Below are 14,958 nucleotides of genomic sequence, written 5' to 3'. Positions count from 1 at the left end.
ACCCCAAGACATTAGATCATGACCTGAGTCAAAGGCAGATGCTCAACCCACTGAGCAACCCAGGCATCCCTGCATTTAATTTTTAGAACAGCCACACTTTTTTTTAAGTGTTTATTTATTTATTCATGAGAGAGAGACAGAGAGAGAGGCAGAGACACAGGCAGAGGGAGAAGCAGGCTCCATGCAGGGAGCCTGAAGTGGGACTCGATCCTGGGTCTCTAGGATCACATCCTGGGCCAAAGGCAGGCACTAAACCACTGAGCCACCCAGGGGTCCCCAGCCAAACTTTTCGACAGCACCTGCCCCATTTTACATTCCTGCCAGTGGTACATGAGGAGGAGGCTGGGCCTCCTGGCACCATAGATCCATCCACTCTTCAGTCACCTTTTCCTTTGCCCCGGGCCAGCAAGGGGAGGGGTGAGAAGGGAAGCCACCTGGTCTTTTGAGCTGGGGGGTGGAAGGGGTTGGGGGGAGGGCTCATTTCACCACATTGTCGATGTTTAGTTTCTGGTTTTTGTTAGTACCATGTTGATGGATGTATGGTGTAGGTCATAAGATTTGACCCTAAGAACCACTATTGGAAACGCACCCTAGGAGCCTCCTCTCCGTTCTCAGGCATCCAGCTAGCTGGACCTCACTTGCTTCTGTGGGAATTTGACCCCCTGAGGCCTAGAATGTCTCCAGAACGTATTCAGCTGGCCTGTGGGCATTGCCTGATCACGAGGGGCCGGTCCGGGTGGACATGATCAGGGGGCCAGCAGGGATGGGAGGCCAGGAGCCCTGGGAGGGGGCAGCAGTTGCTGGCACTCCGAAGCTCCCTTTCCCGGGCTGGCTGGCTCAGGCCGCAAGCAGACACCCTCTCCTGCCCATGTACACGAGCTAAGAAAGAGAAACGAAATCTGATGACATAAAGAGCCACTTTGACTGACAGGGCCTCTCCCCTCAGTATTGTGGACCTTGGGGATTGGTGATTGCGGGCGTCCTGGGTGCTGTGGGGGACTGAGCAGCACCCCTCGCCTCACCCACTCAATGCCAGGACTCCCCCAGTCTTGACAACCACAGATCTCCCCAGTCAGCGGTTCCTGAGTTCATGGGAGGCAAGCACGCCACTCAGCTGCGGCACAGAATGTAAAGGGTCCCAAAGACCTCAGCATCAAGATGAATGGCATTTACTGCAGTGCTGTAACAACTTAAATGCAAAAGATCCATGATAGACAAAATGTCAAATTTGTACTTTTAAAAAAAGATTTTATTTAGAGACAGTACGTAGTAGGGTGGGGAGATGGAGAATCTTAAGCAGATTCCAAGCCCAACAGGGGGCTCGATCCAAAGAACCGGAGATCATGACCTGAGCTGAAATCAAGAGTCAGCTGCTTTGACGACAGAGCCACCCAGACGCCTCCAAGTTTGTTTTCCTTTTATTTTTACTTAAATTTTACTTTTTTCTGTAAATCTTGCTATACCCAACGTGGGGCCCAAACTACTAACCCCGAGATCCAGTGTCACATGTTCTCCTGAGCCAGCCAGGAACCTCAATTTATTTAAGATTTTTATTGACTTGACAGAAAGGGAGAGTAAGAACACAAGCAAGGGGAGAAGCAGGCAGAGGGAGAAGCAGACTCCATGATGAGCAGGGAGCCCAACATGGGGCCCCATATCAGAACCCTGATATCATGACCTGAGCCCAAGGCAGACGCTTAACTGAATGAGCCACCCAGGCACCCGACAGTTTACTTAAGTAATCTCCATGCCCAATGTGGGGTTCAAACTCATGACCCCCGAGATCAAGAGTTGCACATTCTACCGACTGAGCCACCCAGGCGCCTCCAAGATGTGAGATTTTTTTTAGAGGTGTTAACAGATTTTTTTTTTTTTTAAGATTTTTATTTATTCACAACAGAGAGGCAGAGACTCAGGCAGAGGGAGAAGCAGGCTCCATGCAGGGAACCCGACGTGGGACTCAATCCCAGGTCTTGAGGATCACACCCCGGGCTGAAGGCAGCGCTAAACTGCTGAGCCACCTGGGCTGCCTATATATGTTTAAGATTTTATTTATTTATTCATGAGAGACACATAGAGACACACACAGGCAGAAGGGAGAAGCAGGCTCCTTGCAGAGACCCCGGGATCATGCCAAAGGCATGGTTGAGCCACCCAGGCATCCCCCAAAATGTGAAAGTTTTAAATAAAGGGTTTCATGGCATCGTGCTGAGCCATTTCGAACCGGAGACAACATGAGAGCTGTGATCTTTTACAGATGTTTTTAATGGTTAACTTTCCACCCAGACTTAAGTGGTTGGAAAGGTATTAAAATACTGGGGGGGAAAAAAAATACTGAAAATTTGTATTAAAGCTCACAGTAGGGGCAGCCCCATGACGCAGTGGTTTAGCGCCACCTGCAGCCCAGGGTGTGACCCTGGAGACCCGGATGGAGTCCCATGTTGGGCTCCCTGCTTGGAGCCTGCTTCTGCCTCTGCCTGTGTGTCTCTGCCTCTCCCTCTCTCTCAATAAATAAATAAATCTCTAAAAAAAAAAAAAAAAAAAAAAAAGCTCACAGTACTTTCAGTTTAATGTATAACAATCTGAATTAGAATTTTACTTTTCTGGCTGTCATGGAAGCAAGCTCACCTGTATTTTCTTTAAAGGTATTCAGCATTATCAAATCACAGTTGTGAGAAGGGGGCCGAGGGTTTCCTTCCACTTCAGGCCACAGGGCTCCAGCTCGGTACTGCCTCGGGGCCGTGGGACCGCCCAGCCCTGCAGGGGCTGGAAACTTAAAAACAAAACAAACTTAGGAGCAACTCCTTTGTCTCGCGGCCCCTCCCTGGTTAGGTTTTAAGCAGCACATCTATTTATAAATCGCTGAAAAGACATCACTGCAGAGAACAGCGAGTGACAGGATTTATTGAGATCAGTTTGAGGGTTGGCACGTGGCAGCCATTTCAAAGCGGAGGACCGGGCCTCAAGTGGTGTGAGCCCCAGGAAAGATAAAGATGCCTTTGGGAAAAAAAATGATGTGCAGAAGGGGTGTCATCAGTGCCACTGCTTGTGTTAAAATCACCCCTGTTGGGCAGCCCAGGTGGCCCAGCGCTTTGGTGCTGCCTTTGGCCCGGGGTGATTCTGGAGACCCGGGATAGAGTCCGGCATCAGGCTCCCTGCATGGAGCCTGCCTCTCTTCCTCCGTCTGCCTGCCTGTGTCTCTGCCTCTCTATCTCTCTGTCATGAATAAATCTTAAAAAAGAAAAAAATAATAAAATAAAAGAAAAAAGAAAAAAAGAAAAATCACCCCTGTTCCGAACACCTGACCCCCTCCACGTGCATCCAGTGAAGCCCCAACCCCGAGGGCGGCTGCTGGAGGTGACCCAGGATGTTAGGTGAGGTCAGGAGGGTGGGGCCGTGTCCCCAGAGGATTAGTGGCCCAGGACACCGGGAGCACGCACCCTCCGCGCCCCCCACAGGGGAATCAGGGGAAAGCAGGATGCAGCAAAACCCAGAATCTTGACCTCAACCTTCTGCCTCTAGAACTGATCTGCTTAAGCTCCCAAGTCTGTGGAGTTTCCCTATGGCCGACTAACACGGGAGTGGGTTTCACAAGTATGCTCTGACACACACGTAGCTTCTAGAATTTTCAAGAACAGGGCAGGGGCCAGAGGGAGGAAAGGGAGTGCCAGAGGTCCTCGTGTACCTGCTCGTTTCTGTATCCTTCAGGTGAGGGCTTCACTTTCCTACAAGTTCTGATCTTTGTTCTTTTAAAACGGAGCCAAGGTCTCCGTACCGTGAGTGTGGGCTGGATGTGGGGGTGTGTTTTCTAACAGTGGAGAAAGTGATGGTGCAAGACTTTGGGGGGAAGGTCCTAAGACACGCAGCTTCCACCCGCAAAGATGCTAGGAGAGGCCCATGCGGCAAAGCATGAACAGCTCCCACCCCCGTCCGGCCTTCCGACCAGCCACCCCGGCTGACACCTTGACTGCATCCTCCTGAGTAACTGGAGCCAGGACCACGTAACTAAACTTCTAAATTCTCACCCCCAGATGTCGAGCAGTAACGGAGGTTTGCTGTTTGACACAATGCCTCCCCCCACCCCGGGTCATTCAGGCCACCAGAGTTACGTCATGGTAACCACATCCCCAGCATGACCACGTCCAGGTGGGGCAGGTTTCAGAGCAAGGTTTAATGCTGTGCGCACTCAAACATGAAAGCTATCTTCAGAAAGAGTCCTCGGTCATGCTATCCGTGCCCCTAAGGTCCATCCTGAGGGCGTGGGCAGTCCAGGCACGGCAAGGGCTCACAGACAGCACCCGCCAACACCTGGAAGGGAGACAGGGCGGGTGGGCATTAGACTCCAGACTCCCGTCCTTGCAAGGAGGGAGGCGCTGAGTGATGAGGTCTACACACTGCAGCCAGCCTCCAAAGTCAAAGCCGGCTATGCCATGTAGTTGCTGCATGGACAGAGTGCATGGGCACTCCGGCTGTCAGGCAGGCGGCAAACCAGAACACCGCCAGGCCACGTGGTCAGCACAGTTGACCGAGGCCAATGGAACCATCCAAGGGGTCGTTAAGGCTCAAGCAGCGCCCCTAGGGAGGCCAACAGCTGTGGGCCAGCTTCCACTTGCCCCGTGAAGTGGGGCACCCCTCCATGACACCCGGGGCTGGGCAGACTGGGATGGCAGGCACCGTGTGGGATGCGCAGTCAGCCTCCGGGACGGGGCCCCTGGGGCACTGCCTGTTCATCAGCCCCACGAACCAGGGATGCTGGTTGGCAGCTTTGTGTTGACAGGCAGGGTTCTCCTGGGTTAAACATCCAGGTGAGCCTTCCAGACCTGCCGCCCTAGCTCTCGGGGCAGGGAAAACCAGCCTCATGGCAGCCCCAGTCCTCAGCCACGTGGGAATCACAGGATTCACCTGCTAACGGCCGCCAAACTTACCAGAGGCGTCCGAGGAGGATCCGTTTAATTGTCCTTCTTAAACTTGCCGTTGATGTAGGGCACCCAGTCCAGAATGAGCCGCCAGTCCGTGGCCCACACCAGCCCCACAGCGCCCACGGCACCCCACATGCCTGCTGTGGGGATCCTGCCAGAGGACAGCAGGGGTCAGGTCCTGATCGGGAATCACCCTTCCAGCTGCATCTCTGGGTCTCTCCCCCTCCCCCTTATCCAGCGCCCACCACACACACCCCCTCCTGCCCAGGGTATGAACACAAGCCTCAGACAACTCCGTGGGGTGGCCGCAAAGCCAAAGACCCCGAGGCGACTTCACTCCCGCCTGCTTTCACACTGGCAGGTTTTTTTGTGGAATTTGCTCAAAAAATTTCAACAATGCGAGCTCATAACCACCCTCATAGAGCCCAGGTGTGCATGCCCGTCGGCTCTGCAGCTCGCGGTTGATCCGTGACAGCTGTGGGACTGAGAGAGGGATCAGGAGCGCACACCTGCCCAAGGACACCCAGGTGCTGGGTGCAGGCACAGGCTGAGTGCAGCTCTCGCCCAGGGGCGGCCCCTCACTCGTGTGCGGTGACGGACTAGAGTCCTCAGTGGCTCCACCGGCCTCATGCGGGTCAGACCCCATGCACCTGCTCCCCACGAGCAGGAGCGGGACCCAGTCTCTAGCGTAGCGAGCGAGGCTCGCGGAGGTGACCTTGTGAACCCAGGCGCTCTGGCTCGTCCGTCCTCTGCAGGAAGCAGGGCCACCGGAGCTGCCCCGCAGGGCTCCGCGACAATCAGGCCTGCGCCGGGAACGACCGCAGGCAGAGCCCCTGGAGGACGCCGCAGCCTCCCGGCGTGGGTACCTGCTCGCGCTTCGGGGCTGTGCGGGCCCACGTGCCCCGCGGCCGGGGAACCCGCTGCAGCTCCCGTGGCCGGCCACGAGCCTCACGGCGGGCGGGGGCTGCAGGCGCTACTTCCACCACCACGGCTCCGAGGGTCCGTAAGGCCCCAGGAACCCTGCCCGGCGTCCGGCGGGAGCCCGGGGCCTGGACAGACGGCGGGCGGCCGTGTCGGTCCGCCCAGGCAGGGGTGAGGAGCCCGCCCCGGACGCGCGCGCCGGACCCCTCTGGGGCCTGCAGCATCACAGGTGCCGACCGGGGACGCGGGGGCCGGGGGCACACGCTCACCAGTTTCTGGCCAGTTCCCGGTAGCGCGGGCCCAGGAACCTGCTCAGCATCGCGACGCGGTCCGCAGCTCAGGGTGACCCCGGCTGCCGCCGGCCGCACAGCGCAGGCGCGGCGGCCGCAGCGCGCAAGCGCACGCGGAGGCCCCGCCCCGGGCAGGCTGCCCAGTGGGCAACGGGCGTCGGCGGTTGCTGCGCGCGCAGACCCGGAAAACCTAGCGGTCACTTCCGGGGAGGGTCGGAAGTCGTTCCCGCGAGGCCGCGGGTGGGCGGGTCCTGCCGAGCGCGGGACCGGGAGTCGCGGGGGCGTCCTCTCGCCGGCGGCCAGGGCGGCTCCCCGCGGCCGCAGCTGCACCCGAGACGCCTGGCTGCTGCGCGTGTCCTGCCAGGGGAGCAGGCCCGGAGGGCAGGGCCTGGCCGGGGCCGCCGGAGGAGCGGCGCGGTCGGTTGGACGCCGCCAGTGGGGCCATCGCCCCTGGGGTCCCGGTGCGGCCCGCGGGCGGACCTCCGGGGGCGGTCCGGGGCCCCGGCGTCGGGTGCAGTCCGGGGCTCGCCTCCCCCCTCGCTCGCCTCCTGCAGGGCGGCAGCTCCGGGGTCGCGGGTCCTGGGCGGGTCCTGGCCCCTCCGCGGGGGGGGGGGAGGGGCAGCTCCCGGGTCCTGGCTCCTCCGCGGGGTGGGGGGAGGGGCAGCTCCCGGGTCCTGGGCGCGTCCTGGCTCCTCCGCGGGGGAGGGGGGCAGCTCCCGGGTCCTGGCCCCTTCGCGGGGTGGGGGGAGGGGCAGCTCCCGGGTCCTGGGCGCGTCCTGGTCCCTCCGCGTGGGGGAGCCCCCCGCCCCCGCGCTGATACCCCGTGGCCCGGGGGGAGGGGGCTTGTTGCTACCGGTGTAGACACCGTGTCTCTGCAGGTGCCCTGGGGCCTCCGCTTGCCTCCGAGCGGCCTGCAGGGAAGGACGGTGGCTCCGCGTCCCGGTTTCAGGCTCTTGGTCTCAGCTCCGGTGCGATCTCGGGGTCCTGAGATCCGGCCCCACGTTGGGCCCCGCGTTCCCTGCAGAGTCGCCTTGGGCTCCTCTCCTGTCTCTTCCTCTCTCGCCCTGCCCGGCTCATGCTCTCACTGTTTTCCTTTCTCTGAAACAGGTAAATAAAACCTTTAAAAAAAAAAAAAAAGTGGAGCTGGGCATGGGGCCTGAGGGCTGCAGGTCTGGACCCAGCAGTTCCGGGAGCCCTGGCTCACTGCCCCTCTGCCTAACGCACCTCAGCTCATAAGGCAGAAGGTTTTCCTTTCCAGTGATAACAAAAACCAGTTTAAGTTAAGAGGTTTTTCGGCATGTTGGATGGCTTCAGGCACCGCGGGATCCAGGAGTCTGGCCATATTATTAGAATCTCCCCCGCATTTCTCCCAATAAGTGCAGAAAATGCCCCGGGGCCTGCTGTGGAAATGGGGCAGGTCAGCCTCTGCCCCTGCGAGGACATGGGCTGGAACTGGAGGGGAGGATCCCCAGAAGGGAGTCGCCAGGATCCTGATACCGGATAAGCAAGAACTGTCAGCGGTTCCCACATCCCAGTGGTCCTCTGCCCGGGGCGCCAGGATTCCCTGTGATACTCCCATCTGGCCTTTGGGGGAAATGGAACTGCTTTTCTTGTTTTTACTGCTGTGAAGTCCCTATAACCAACAATTAGCCATTTAGAAGTATTTCAGGGGTTGAGCATCTGCTTTCAGCTCAGGGTGTGACCCCGGGGTCCTGGGATTGAGTCCCGCATGGGGCTCCCCCGCAGGGAGCCTGCTTCTCCCTCTGCCTGTGTCTCTGCATTTCTCTCTGTGTCTCTCATGAATGAATGAATAAAATCTTTAGGGATCCCTGGGCCGGGGGGGCTCAGTGTAGCACCTGCCTTTGGTCCAGGGCACAATCCTGGGGTCCTGGGATCAAGTCCCACGTCGGGCTCCCTGCATGGAGCCCGTTTCTCCCTCTGCTTGTGTCTCTGCCCCCCCCCCGTATATATATATCATAAATAAAATCTTAATAAATAAGTAAAATCTTTAAAAAAAATTTCAGCAGCGCCCAGTGCATTCACTTGTTGGAACCACCACTCCTACTTGCATCACTTCGGAAAGGTCCGTTCCATCCTCATCAGCCGTCACCTCCCGGGCCCCTGGGCCCCCTCCCTGTCCGTGGATGAGCCCGTCCTGCACGTGTCATGCGTGGACTCCCACCCCATGGGGCCTCCTGTGTCTGCCTTCCCTGAGCATGGTGGGCTCGGGTCCATCCTAGGGCGGCACGTGAGGGCCTTGCTCCTGCTGGCAGCCCGGGGACGTGGCCGTGCGCAGGGGACACACTGGGGGACACGCTGTGTGTACCCCTCACCCGCGGATGGATTCCTGTAACCTCTTGACAACGTACTGAGGTGTGTTTGACGTGTACAAACTCACATGGTGATCGCGTGCAGGTTGCACGTGGACGTGCGTGCCCGTGGGCGCAGCGCCAGGGCAGCCGGGGCAGCCGGGGCCTCGGGCTTCCTCCAGCCGCTGGGCCGACTCGCGGCCCCTCCAGCCCCCGCAACCGCTCAGCTGATGTCTTCTGTGAGTTAATCCAAATTTTCTAGGCCTTTCTACCCAGGGAGGCGCCCAGGGTGTTGAGCTTGCGTCTGGCCTGCCCCGTGGGGCCAGTGATCCCGAGCCGCCGCCTCCTGCCGGGTGGCGCTGAGTCGCTCCTCCGCGGGCCCGTGTCCCCCCCCCCCCCCCCCCCCCGCCGCGCACGAAGCCACGGAGCTTAGCTTTCACAAGCCAAGGTGTCCGTGACCTGCGCCGCTCGGCATCCGCCACCAGGCCGTCGGGCTCCTCGCACCTGCGGCCACGGGGGGGCTCCTGCCCGGGCAAAGAAAGGATGCGGGCCCCGTGTCCCACGGTCACACCTGGTGACAAATAAGGGCCCCAGGGGTGTCACACGGTGCACCCCCTCCGCCCCCTCGCTCCTCGTCACCGTCTGGAGGCTTCTCTCCCCAAGTGGCCACCGAGGCGGCACCCAGCCGGCGCCCAGGGCCCCACGTCGGCCCCTGCCCAGTGGGGCGTCTGCTTCTGGCCCCCTCGCTCCTGCGCTCTCCCCCGCTCTCTCAAATAAATAAAATCTTAAAAAAAAAAAGAAACGTCCACGGAGCTGGTGTCCCGGCCGCGGGCCTCCCTCCTCCCGCTACCGTTGGACGCCCCTCCCGAGGGCCACCAGGCTGGCGAGTGGGCCGCGCGCGTGCGACCCTGGATGTCGGGGTCATGAGCTCGAGCCCCGTGTCGGGTGTGACTGCTTAAAAATAAACCAAAAAAAAAAAAAAAAAGATTTTATTTACGTGTGTGGGGAGGGAGCGCACCAGGGGCGGAGGCAGGGGGAGCGGCCGACGCAGGCTCCATCCCAGGACCCCTACTGCAGGGGCAGGTTCCCTCCCGACCTGAGGAGCTCCGGCTCTGGGACGTGGAATCGCCGTGGGCCTTGTCACCGCGGTCAAACTGCTGTGTGTCCCCCAAAGAGCCATGTTGAAGCCCTGCCCCCCACCCCTTGGGACCTTATTTGGAGCCAGGATCTTTGCAGATCCTGGGCTAAGACAGTCGCACGGGAGGAGGGCGGCCTTGCTACAGTGACAGGTGTCCCCATAATGGGAATCTGGACACGGACACACGGGGAGGTGGCCACATGCCACGGAGGTGATGTGGCCACCAGCTGCGCGACGCCCGACACCCCTGGGAGTGGGAGAGGCAGGAAGGGGCCTCCGGAGGGACCTGGCCCGCTTGGGGGGACTCCTGACCCCAGAATGAGGGAGCGTAGATTCCAGTGGATGTTTACAGCTGCCCCAGGCCCGGGGCCCTGTCCCTGCCTGTGCCCCGCGCCCTGCGCTACCTGCTGCCCGACGGGCACTGCCTCCCCGCCTCCCCCGCCGAAGCACAGGGGACAGCAGAGTGTGGTCATCAAATGTCACCTTTATTGCTACAGGGCTGTTCTACACAGGACGGGGCTCCAGATCCACTTCAGAGAGGACCGTTTAGAACATCCCAGAGAATCCAGCCAGCTGTGTCGACACTTGTATAAAACCATTTTTCTTAAAAAGGTTTTGTTTGGAAACCAGTTATCTTGAGGCACTCAGCACAATTTTCCCGTAATTGTGGCTCTTCCCTCCCTCAGGGCCACTTACATGTAATACAGAATCCAGCAGTAGTCTGGGGGTGGTGGTGGGGGGGCGCAGAGGCCCCTCGTAAGGCCAGAAGCAGAGAGGGAAACTGAGGCAGGTTCCCCAAAAGACACACAAGACCCGCACAGACCAGGAGTCACTGGGGATGGTCCCTCACAAGCCCATGGATCCTCACTGCTCCCGACCAGTCTTGGGGGTGTGGAGCAGACCCAACGGGAGGACCCCAGTGACCTCAGGGCTTGGTTGAAGCCTGGAGCTTCCCTCGGGGCACCCAGCTTCCTGGCCCGGGGAGTTCCAGGCTGGGCTCGGGGGCACAGGCAGCCCCACTGCTCCGGAGCGAGTGGGAGGGGCTGGGGAGACACTGGACAGACTGGTGTGCTGGGGGCGAAGGCGGCCACCCTGGAGTCCCTAAGGCCTGGGTGTTGGGGGGTACGGGGAAAAGCAGCCCCGGAGCCCAGCAGGCCTGATCTGGGGCTGGGAGACCCACGGGGGGGCCACTGTCCTGGTTTCCCAGGAACAGCAGGAGCTCCAGGGTCAAGGACTTTCAGTTTAGGCCTGGTGACACGGGGAGACCTCCCTCCTGGCCTTGCGGGTGATCGGGTGCAAAGCCTGTGGGCTCTTTGGGTTTGGGGGCAGTCAGTCGGGGTGGGGGCTTATGCTGGTCCTCTGCCAGAGGTGGGGACGGGGTGCCAGGGAGGCCCCCAACACCATGCTCCCGTGCCCAGGGACACACGTTGGTCCCAATGAAATCCAATGTGGGGAGGTCTGTAGACCCGAGGAAAATGGGGCGATGGGTTCCCCGAGGACGCCCCCCACCAGGGAAAGGCCTGCCCACCACTCACACCTGAGCGAACCCGGGACACCTCCCGACCTCTGGATAAGCAGCTAGGAGACAACATCCTCCTTCGCGTCCAGGGGCTCCCAGGGTGGGGAGACCTCAGGGTCCAGTGGGCCTTTTTAATACAACTTTTAATAATCTGGTTGATCATGAAATGCAACGCTCAAGTCTAGAAACAGCAGCAGAAATAGCAAGAGACACAAGACTTTTATACAAAAAATTTGTTGCTTACAAAACATATGCAAAAAAGCTTAAAAAAAAAAAAAAAAGAGACCAAAGGCATCCTCCTTGCTAATTTTCTAATACGTTAAAAAAAAAAAATCTTGTAACTAACGTTCTTTATTTTCCTTAAGACAAATGTCAGGCGTAGGCACGATTCACGGCGGCTCCTCAGGAACGAGCCAGTCTTGCGCAGCTTCTCCCTCCAGCGAGTGGTAGGTTTGGACTCTCCTGCGTTTTATACTTAAGGCATTTTTAAATCTTTTCTGACAAAGTGTATATCTTGCTTGCGTTCTGGTTTTGTTTAGAAACAAAACGAAACAAAACAAAACACTGCCCCTTGGGGTCTGGGCCGGGGCCGCGGTCTCAGGATCCATCAGCAAAGTCCCCAGGCGTCAAGGCGGTGAGGCCCAGGGCCGGACAGCCCCGCCCTCGGAGGCCCTGGGGTGGCGCGGGTCCGTGCTGACCGAGGACGTGCGGCGGGGACCGGCTGGGGTCCCGGGTCCCGCATGGCGCCCCTCACATGCGCCCCTCACATGTGCCCCGCGGGGTTGTGGGCCTCGCTCAGGCCCGGGTGGGCGGCCGAAAGCACCATCTGGGGGTCTCCGACCACGCCTGACACCTTCTCCTCTTCTCGCCGCTTCAAGCAAGCCGCTTTGGGGTTCAGGTTACGCTCTGGGGGGAGGGGGAGAGCAATGTGGGAGAGGGTCCCCGCGGGGGCGGCGGGCGTGGGGGCCGTGAGCAGCACGTGGAGCCGGCGCGGAGTCCCCCGCTGTCTGCGCACGGGGAGGGGCGGGGGCGCGGCGCGGGGGCACCTGGCCTGGGAGCCTACCTCGCACCTGCTGCTCCAGGCCCAGGATGACCTGCACGGCCTGCTGCAGGATGAGCAGTTTGGTCTGTGCCTTGTCCGACTTGAGGTGCATCTGGCACATGCGCCCCAGCTCCCGGAAGGCCTCGTTAATGTCCCGCACGCGCACCCGCTCCCGTGCGTTATTGGCCATGCGCCTCTCCCGGTCCCTCAGGTCTTTCTCCTCCAGGGACAGCACCTCCTCCGTACTGCTGGGTCACAGCACCGGGGCCTCTGTTAGTCATGGGCCGGGGCTCCCGCTGTGTGCGTGTGCGGGCGCATGTGTGTGCATGTGCGTGTCTGTGACAACGTGCTCACCTGTGCTCCCAGGGCTCGGTCCTGGAGCCCGGCCCCTGGGCACTGTGCCTGCCCCTGTGCACCCCTGGGAGCCAGCTGTAGGCTACAAGGTTACATCCAAAGGAGGCCAACGTGGGAGGGCTCCCGGGGGGCGGAGGAGGGACCGAGGTCCCCGTGTGCGTATCTGTGCAGAGCTGCAGGGCATCCCTCGCCCCCTGCCCACTCCACACGCCCCAGGACTGGCCAGGAGGGCAGGGGAGGCCCAGCGCCCCTCCTGGGATGGTGTCCCCCGGGCAGAGCTGTCGCTGGCTGGGCTAAGGGAGTGCTAGGCCTGACCTGACGGTGTGGGGGAAGAGGCAGAGATGACTTCGGCTCAGGAGGCCAAAGCCTGGCCCCCACCCCCAACCCCCGCGCTGGCTCTGGGTGGCTCTGGGCTGGAGCATCGGCTCCGCAGGCCCCTCCTCACTGCCGCCAACAACCCCATTTGGCCCTGGGTGGGGGAGGCTACCAGGCCCTGGTCACAGAGACTCTGGGACAGCTCAGGCACCTGCCAGGAGGTCCAGACCCTGGCTCGAACCCTATGGACTGTGTAGCCACACGGCTTGGCGCAGGGGACTACTCTGTGTCCGATCCTCGGTGGGATGGGGGCAAACTGCCATCAGGACACCTGCACATCTGGTCTCGGGGACCGTGGAACAGTGTGGGGAAGGCCCGGCCCCGGTGTGCGCCCCGGAGGCTGAGGAGGGGCCGAGGCACTTGCATGTGAGCAGCTTCGGGGTGCCCTGTCCTGCTCTCGCAGCGGGGGGGCTGCTGCTGCCCCTGCCCGCCCACCCGCCCCTGGGCCTGAGCGGATCCTGCCAGGTGGCGGCGGTGGCCCCCGGAGCCCAGGACAAGCGCGCAGACCAAACTGACAGGCCTGAGGCTGGTGCACCCCTTGGTCCCTTTTCGTCCCTCAAGTCCCAACTGGGGGGCTTTGGGGGAGGAAAGACCCCAAGGTCGCAGCCCTGCCATCCGGGGCTTGGGCAGCAAGTGCGAGGTAGGGAGGGGCTGCCGTGGAAGCAGAGATGGATGGGCTGGGATGGGGGGAGCGCGAGAGGCAGAGAGCAGAGAGGCGGGCGCGGGGAACACGGCGGGGTGCCCACACCACCACGGAAACACGGAACCCTCAGAGCTGAGGGGACAGCAGGCCGGGTGGGCTAGGGCCCCAGCTCCGGTCCAAGCGACAGCGCTGCAGGAGAGAAAGGGTTAACGGGCGCGCAGGCAGGGGAGGCGTTAAGGAGCTGAGCTGGGGAGCCAAGTCACAGGGGGGACTTTCTGGATCCTCACCCAGCCCTGGGAAATGGGGGCAGGGGGACGAACCCCACCTGTAGATGGGGGCTGATGGGCTCAAGTGGCCCCACAAGGATGTGTCTGCTCAGAGCGACAGTGACCTTCGGCTCCGGGGCACATGGGCTTCAGGCGAGGGACTACAGCCTTTCCCAGAAAGGAGGGCTGGGGTGGGTGGGAGTCCCTGGGGTCCAGGGATGGCATTCAGAGCCAAGTGCCCACGTCTGCAGAGCTAGGGGGCCAAAGAGTGTCATCTTCCCATCTGCAGAGGGGACACTGGGGCCAGGCTAGGCGGCCCAGTGGTTAGAGAGGGAACAGGGACTGTGGTGGGGGAGGTCACAGCAGGCAGGGTGGTCACTGCAGGGAGAGGCCACAGCAAGGAGGACGGTCATGGCAGGAGGGGGATAGTCACAGCAGGGGAGGCTGGCTCCAGGAAGTGGGGTGAGAGCGAGGGCGGCAGTGGCGGGGGAGAGGAGCGGCGCCCCCACTGACCTCGCACCTGCTGCTCCAGATTCAGGATGACCGACACGGCCTGGTGCAGGATGAGCAGTTTGGTCTGGGGCTTCTCACTGTTGAGGTGCAGCTGGCACATGCGCCCCAGCTCCTTAAAAGCCTCATTGATGTCTCGGACCCGCAGCCGCTCCCGCGCGTTATTGGCCACCCGGCGCTCCTTCTCCCGCTCAGCCTTCTGCTCTGGGGGGAGAAGGTCGTCCTCGTCCTCGTCCGGGCTATGGGGGGGGGGGCCCGGGGGGCCAGAGGGAGACAGTGAGGCGGGGGGGCAGGCGGGGGGCCCGCCGACAGCCTCGCGGTGTGGGCGCCGTGTGTGTGCGTGTGCGTGTGCGTGTGTCCTGATGGGTGGGGCGGGGCGGGGGCTGAGGAGGGCTGGCACCTGGTCCGGGTCCGGGGGGGCTTCAACTCCTTCTTCTCCTCCTCTGAGTTGTCGGCCACTGATGCATTCTCCTCGTCCTCCTTCTCCTCCCGTTTGATCTCACTGGCACCTGAGACGGCCCCAGCACGCCCAAGTCCTGCAACAGGCCTGGGGTCAGGGTCTGGGGCACCTCCAGGACCACTCAACAAATCTCACTTGGCCCTTAAATGAGGTACAGTGACCTCTTGAGAAATCCAGGCCTTCACTTGCAAAAAAAAAAAAAAAAAAAACAA

At 60.8% G+C, this 14,958-nt stretch overlaps 2 protein-coding genes and 1 long non-coding RNA gene across 28 annotated transcripts in view; 1 reads left to right on the top strand and 2 right to left on the bottom strand.

Moving 5' to 3' along the window:
• Positions 1-4,152: 4,152 nt before the first annotated feature.
• Positions 4,153-6,254, bottom strand: UQCR11 (ubiquinol-cytochrome c reductase, complex III subunit XI). Its single transcript, XM_026019345.2, has 3 exons — positions 6,110-6,254; positions 4,926-5,070; positions 4,153-4,308 (listed from the first exon to the last, which is right to left on the bottom strand). Exons 1-2 carry the CDS (start codon positions 6,157-6,159, stop codon positions 4,950-4,952), a joined length of 171 nt encoding a protein of 56 aa, XP_025875130.1. The 5' UTR covers positions 6,160-6,254; the 3' UTR covers positions 4,153-4,308; positions 4,926-4,949.
• A 120-nt stretch (positions 6,255-6,374) lies between these two features.
• LOC140593993 (uncharacterized) lies at positions 6,375-7,836 on the top strand. Its single transcript, XR_011994542.1, has 3 exons — positions 6,375-6,591; positions 7,009-7,237; positions 7,508-7,836. It is a non-coding gene; the product is annotated as an uncharacterized lncRNA (long non-coding RNA).
• A 2,205-nt stretch (positions 7,837-10,041) lies between these two features.
• Positions 10,042-14,958, bottom strand: part of TCF3 (transcription factor 3) — a 31,367-nt gene continuing 26,450 nt past the window's right edge. For 5 of the 26 annotated variants that reach the window (XM_072721938.1, XM_072721942.1, XM_072721941.1 and 2 more), the window contains 3 exons: positions 14,687-14,822; positions 14,290-14,525; positions 10,042-12,002 (listed from right to left, as the gene is read on the bottom strand). In XM_072721938.1, the coding sequence (XP_072578039.1) occupies positions 11,860-12,002; positions 14,290-14,525; positions 14,687-14,822 (515 nt within the window). In that variant the 3' untranslated portion in view covers positions 10,042-11,859. Of the gene's footprint in view, positions 12,003-12,159; positions 12,387-14,289; positions 14,526-14,686; positions 14,823-14,958 lie in introns of those variants that run through there. The other 21 variants (XM_072721944.1, XM_072721946.1, XM_072721948.1 and 18 more) reach the window with 16 other exon arrangements.

This window comes from Vulpes vulpes, chromosome 9 (assembly GCF_048418805.1).
Source record: "Vulpes vulpes isolate BD-2025 chromosome 9, VulVul3, whole genome shotgun sequence".
Classification (NCBI taxonomy): domain Eukaryota; kingdom Metazoa; phylum Chordata; class Mammalia; order Carnivora; family Canidae; genus Vulpes; species Vulpes vulpes.
This window is presented reverse-complemented; position numbering and strand designations above follow the sequence as displayed.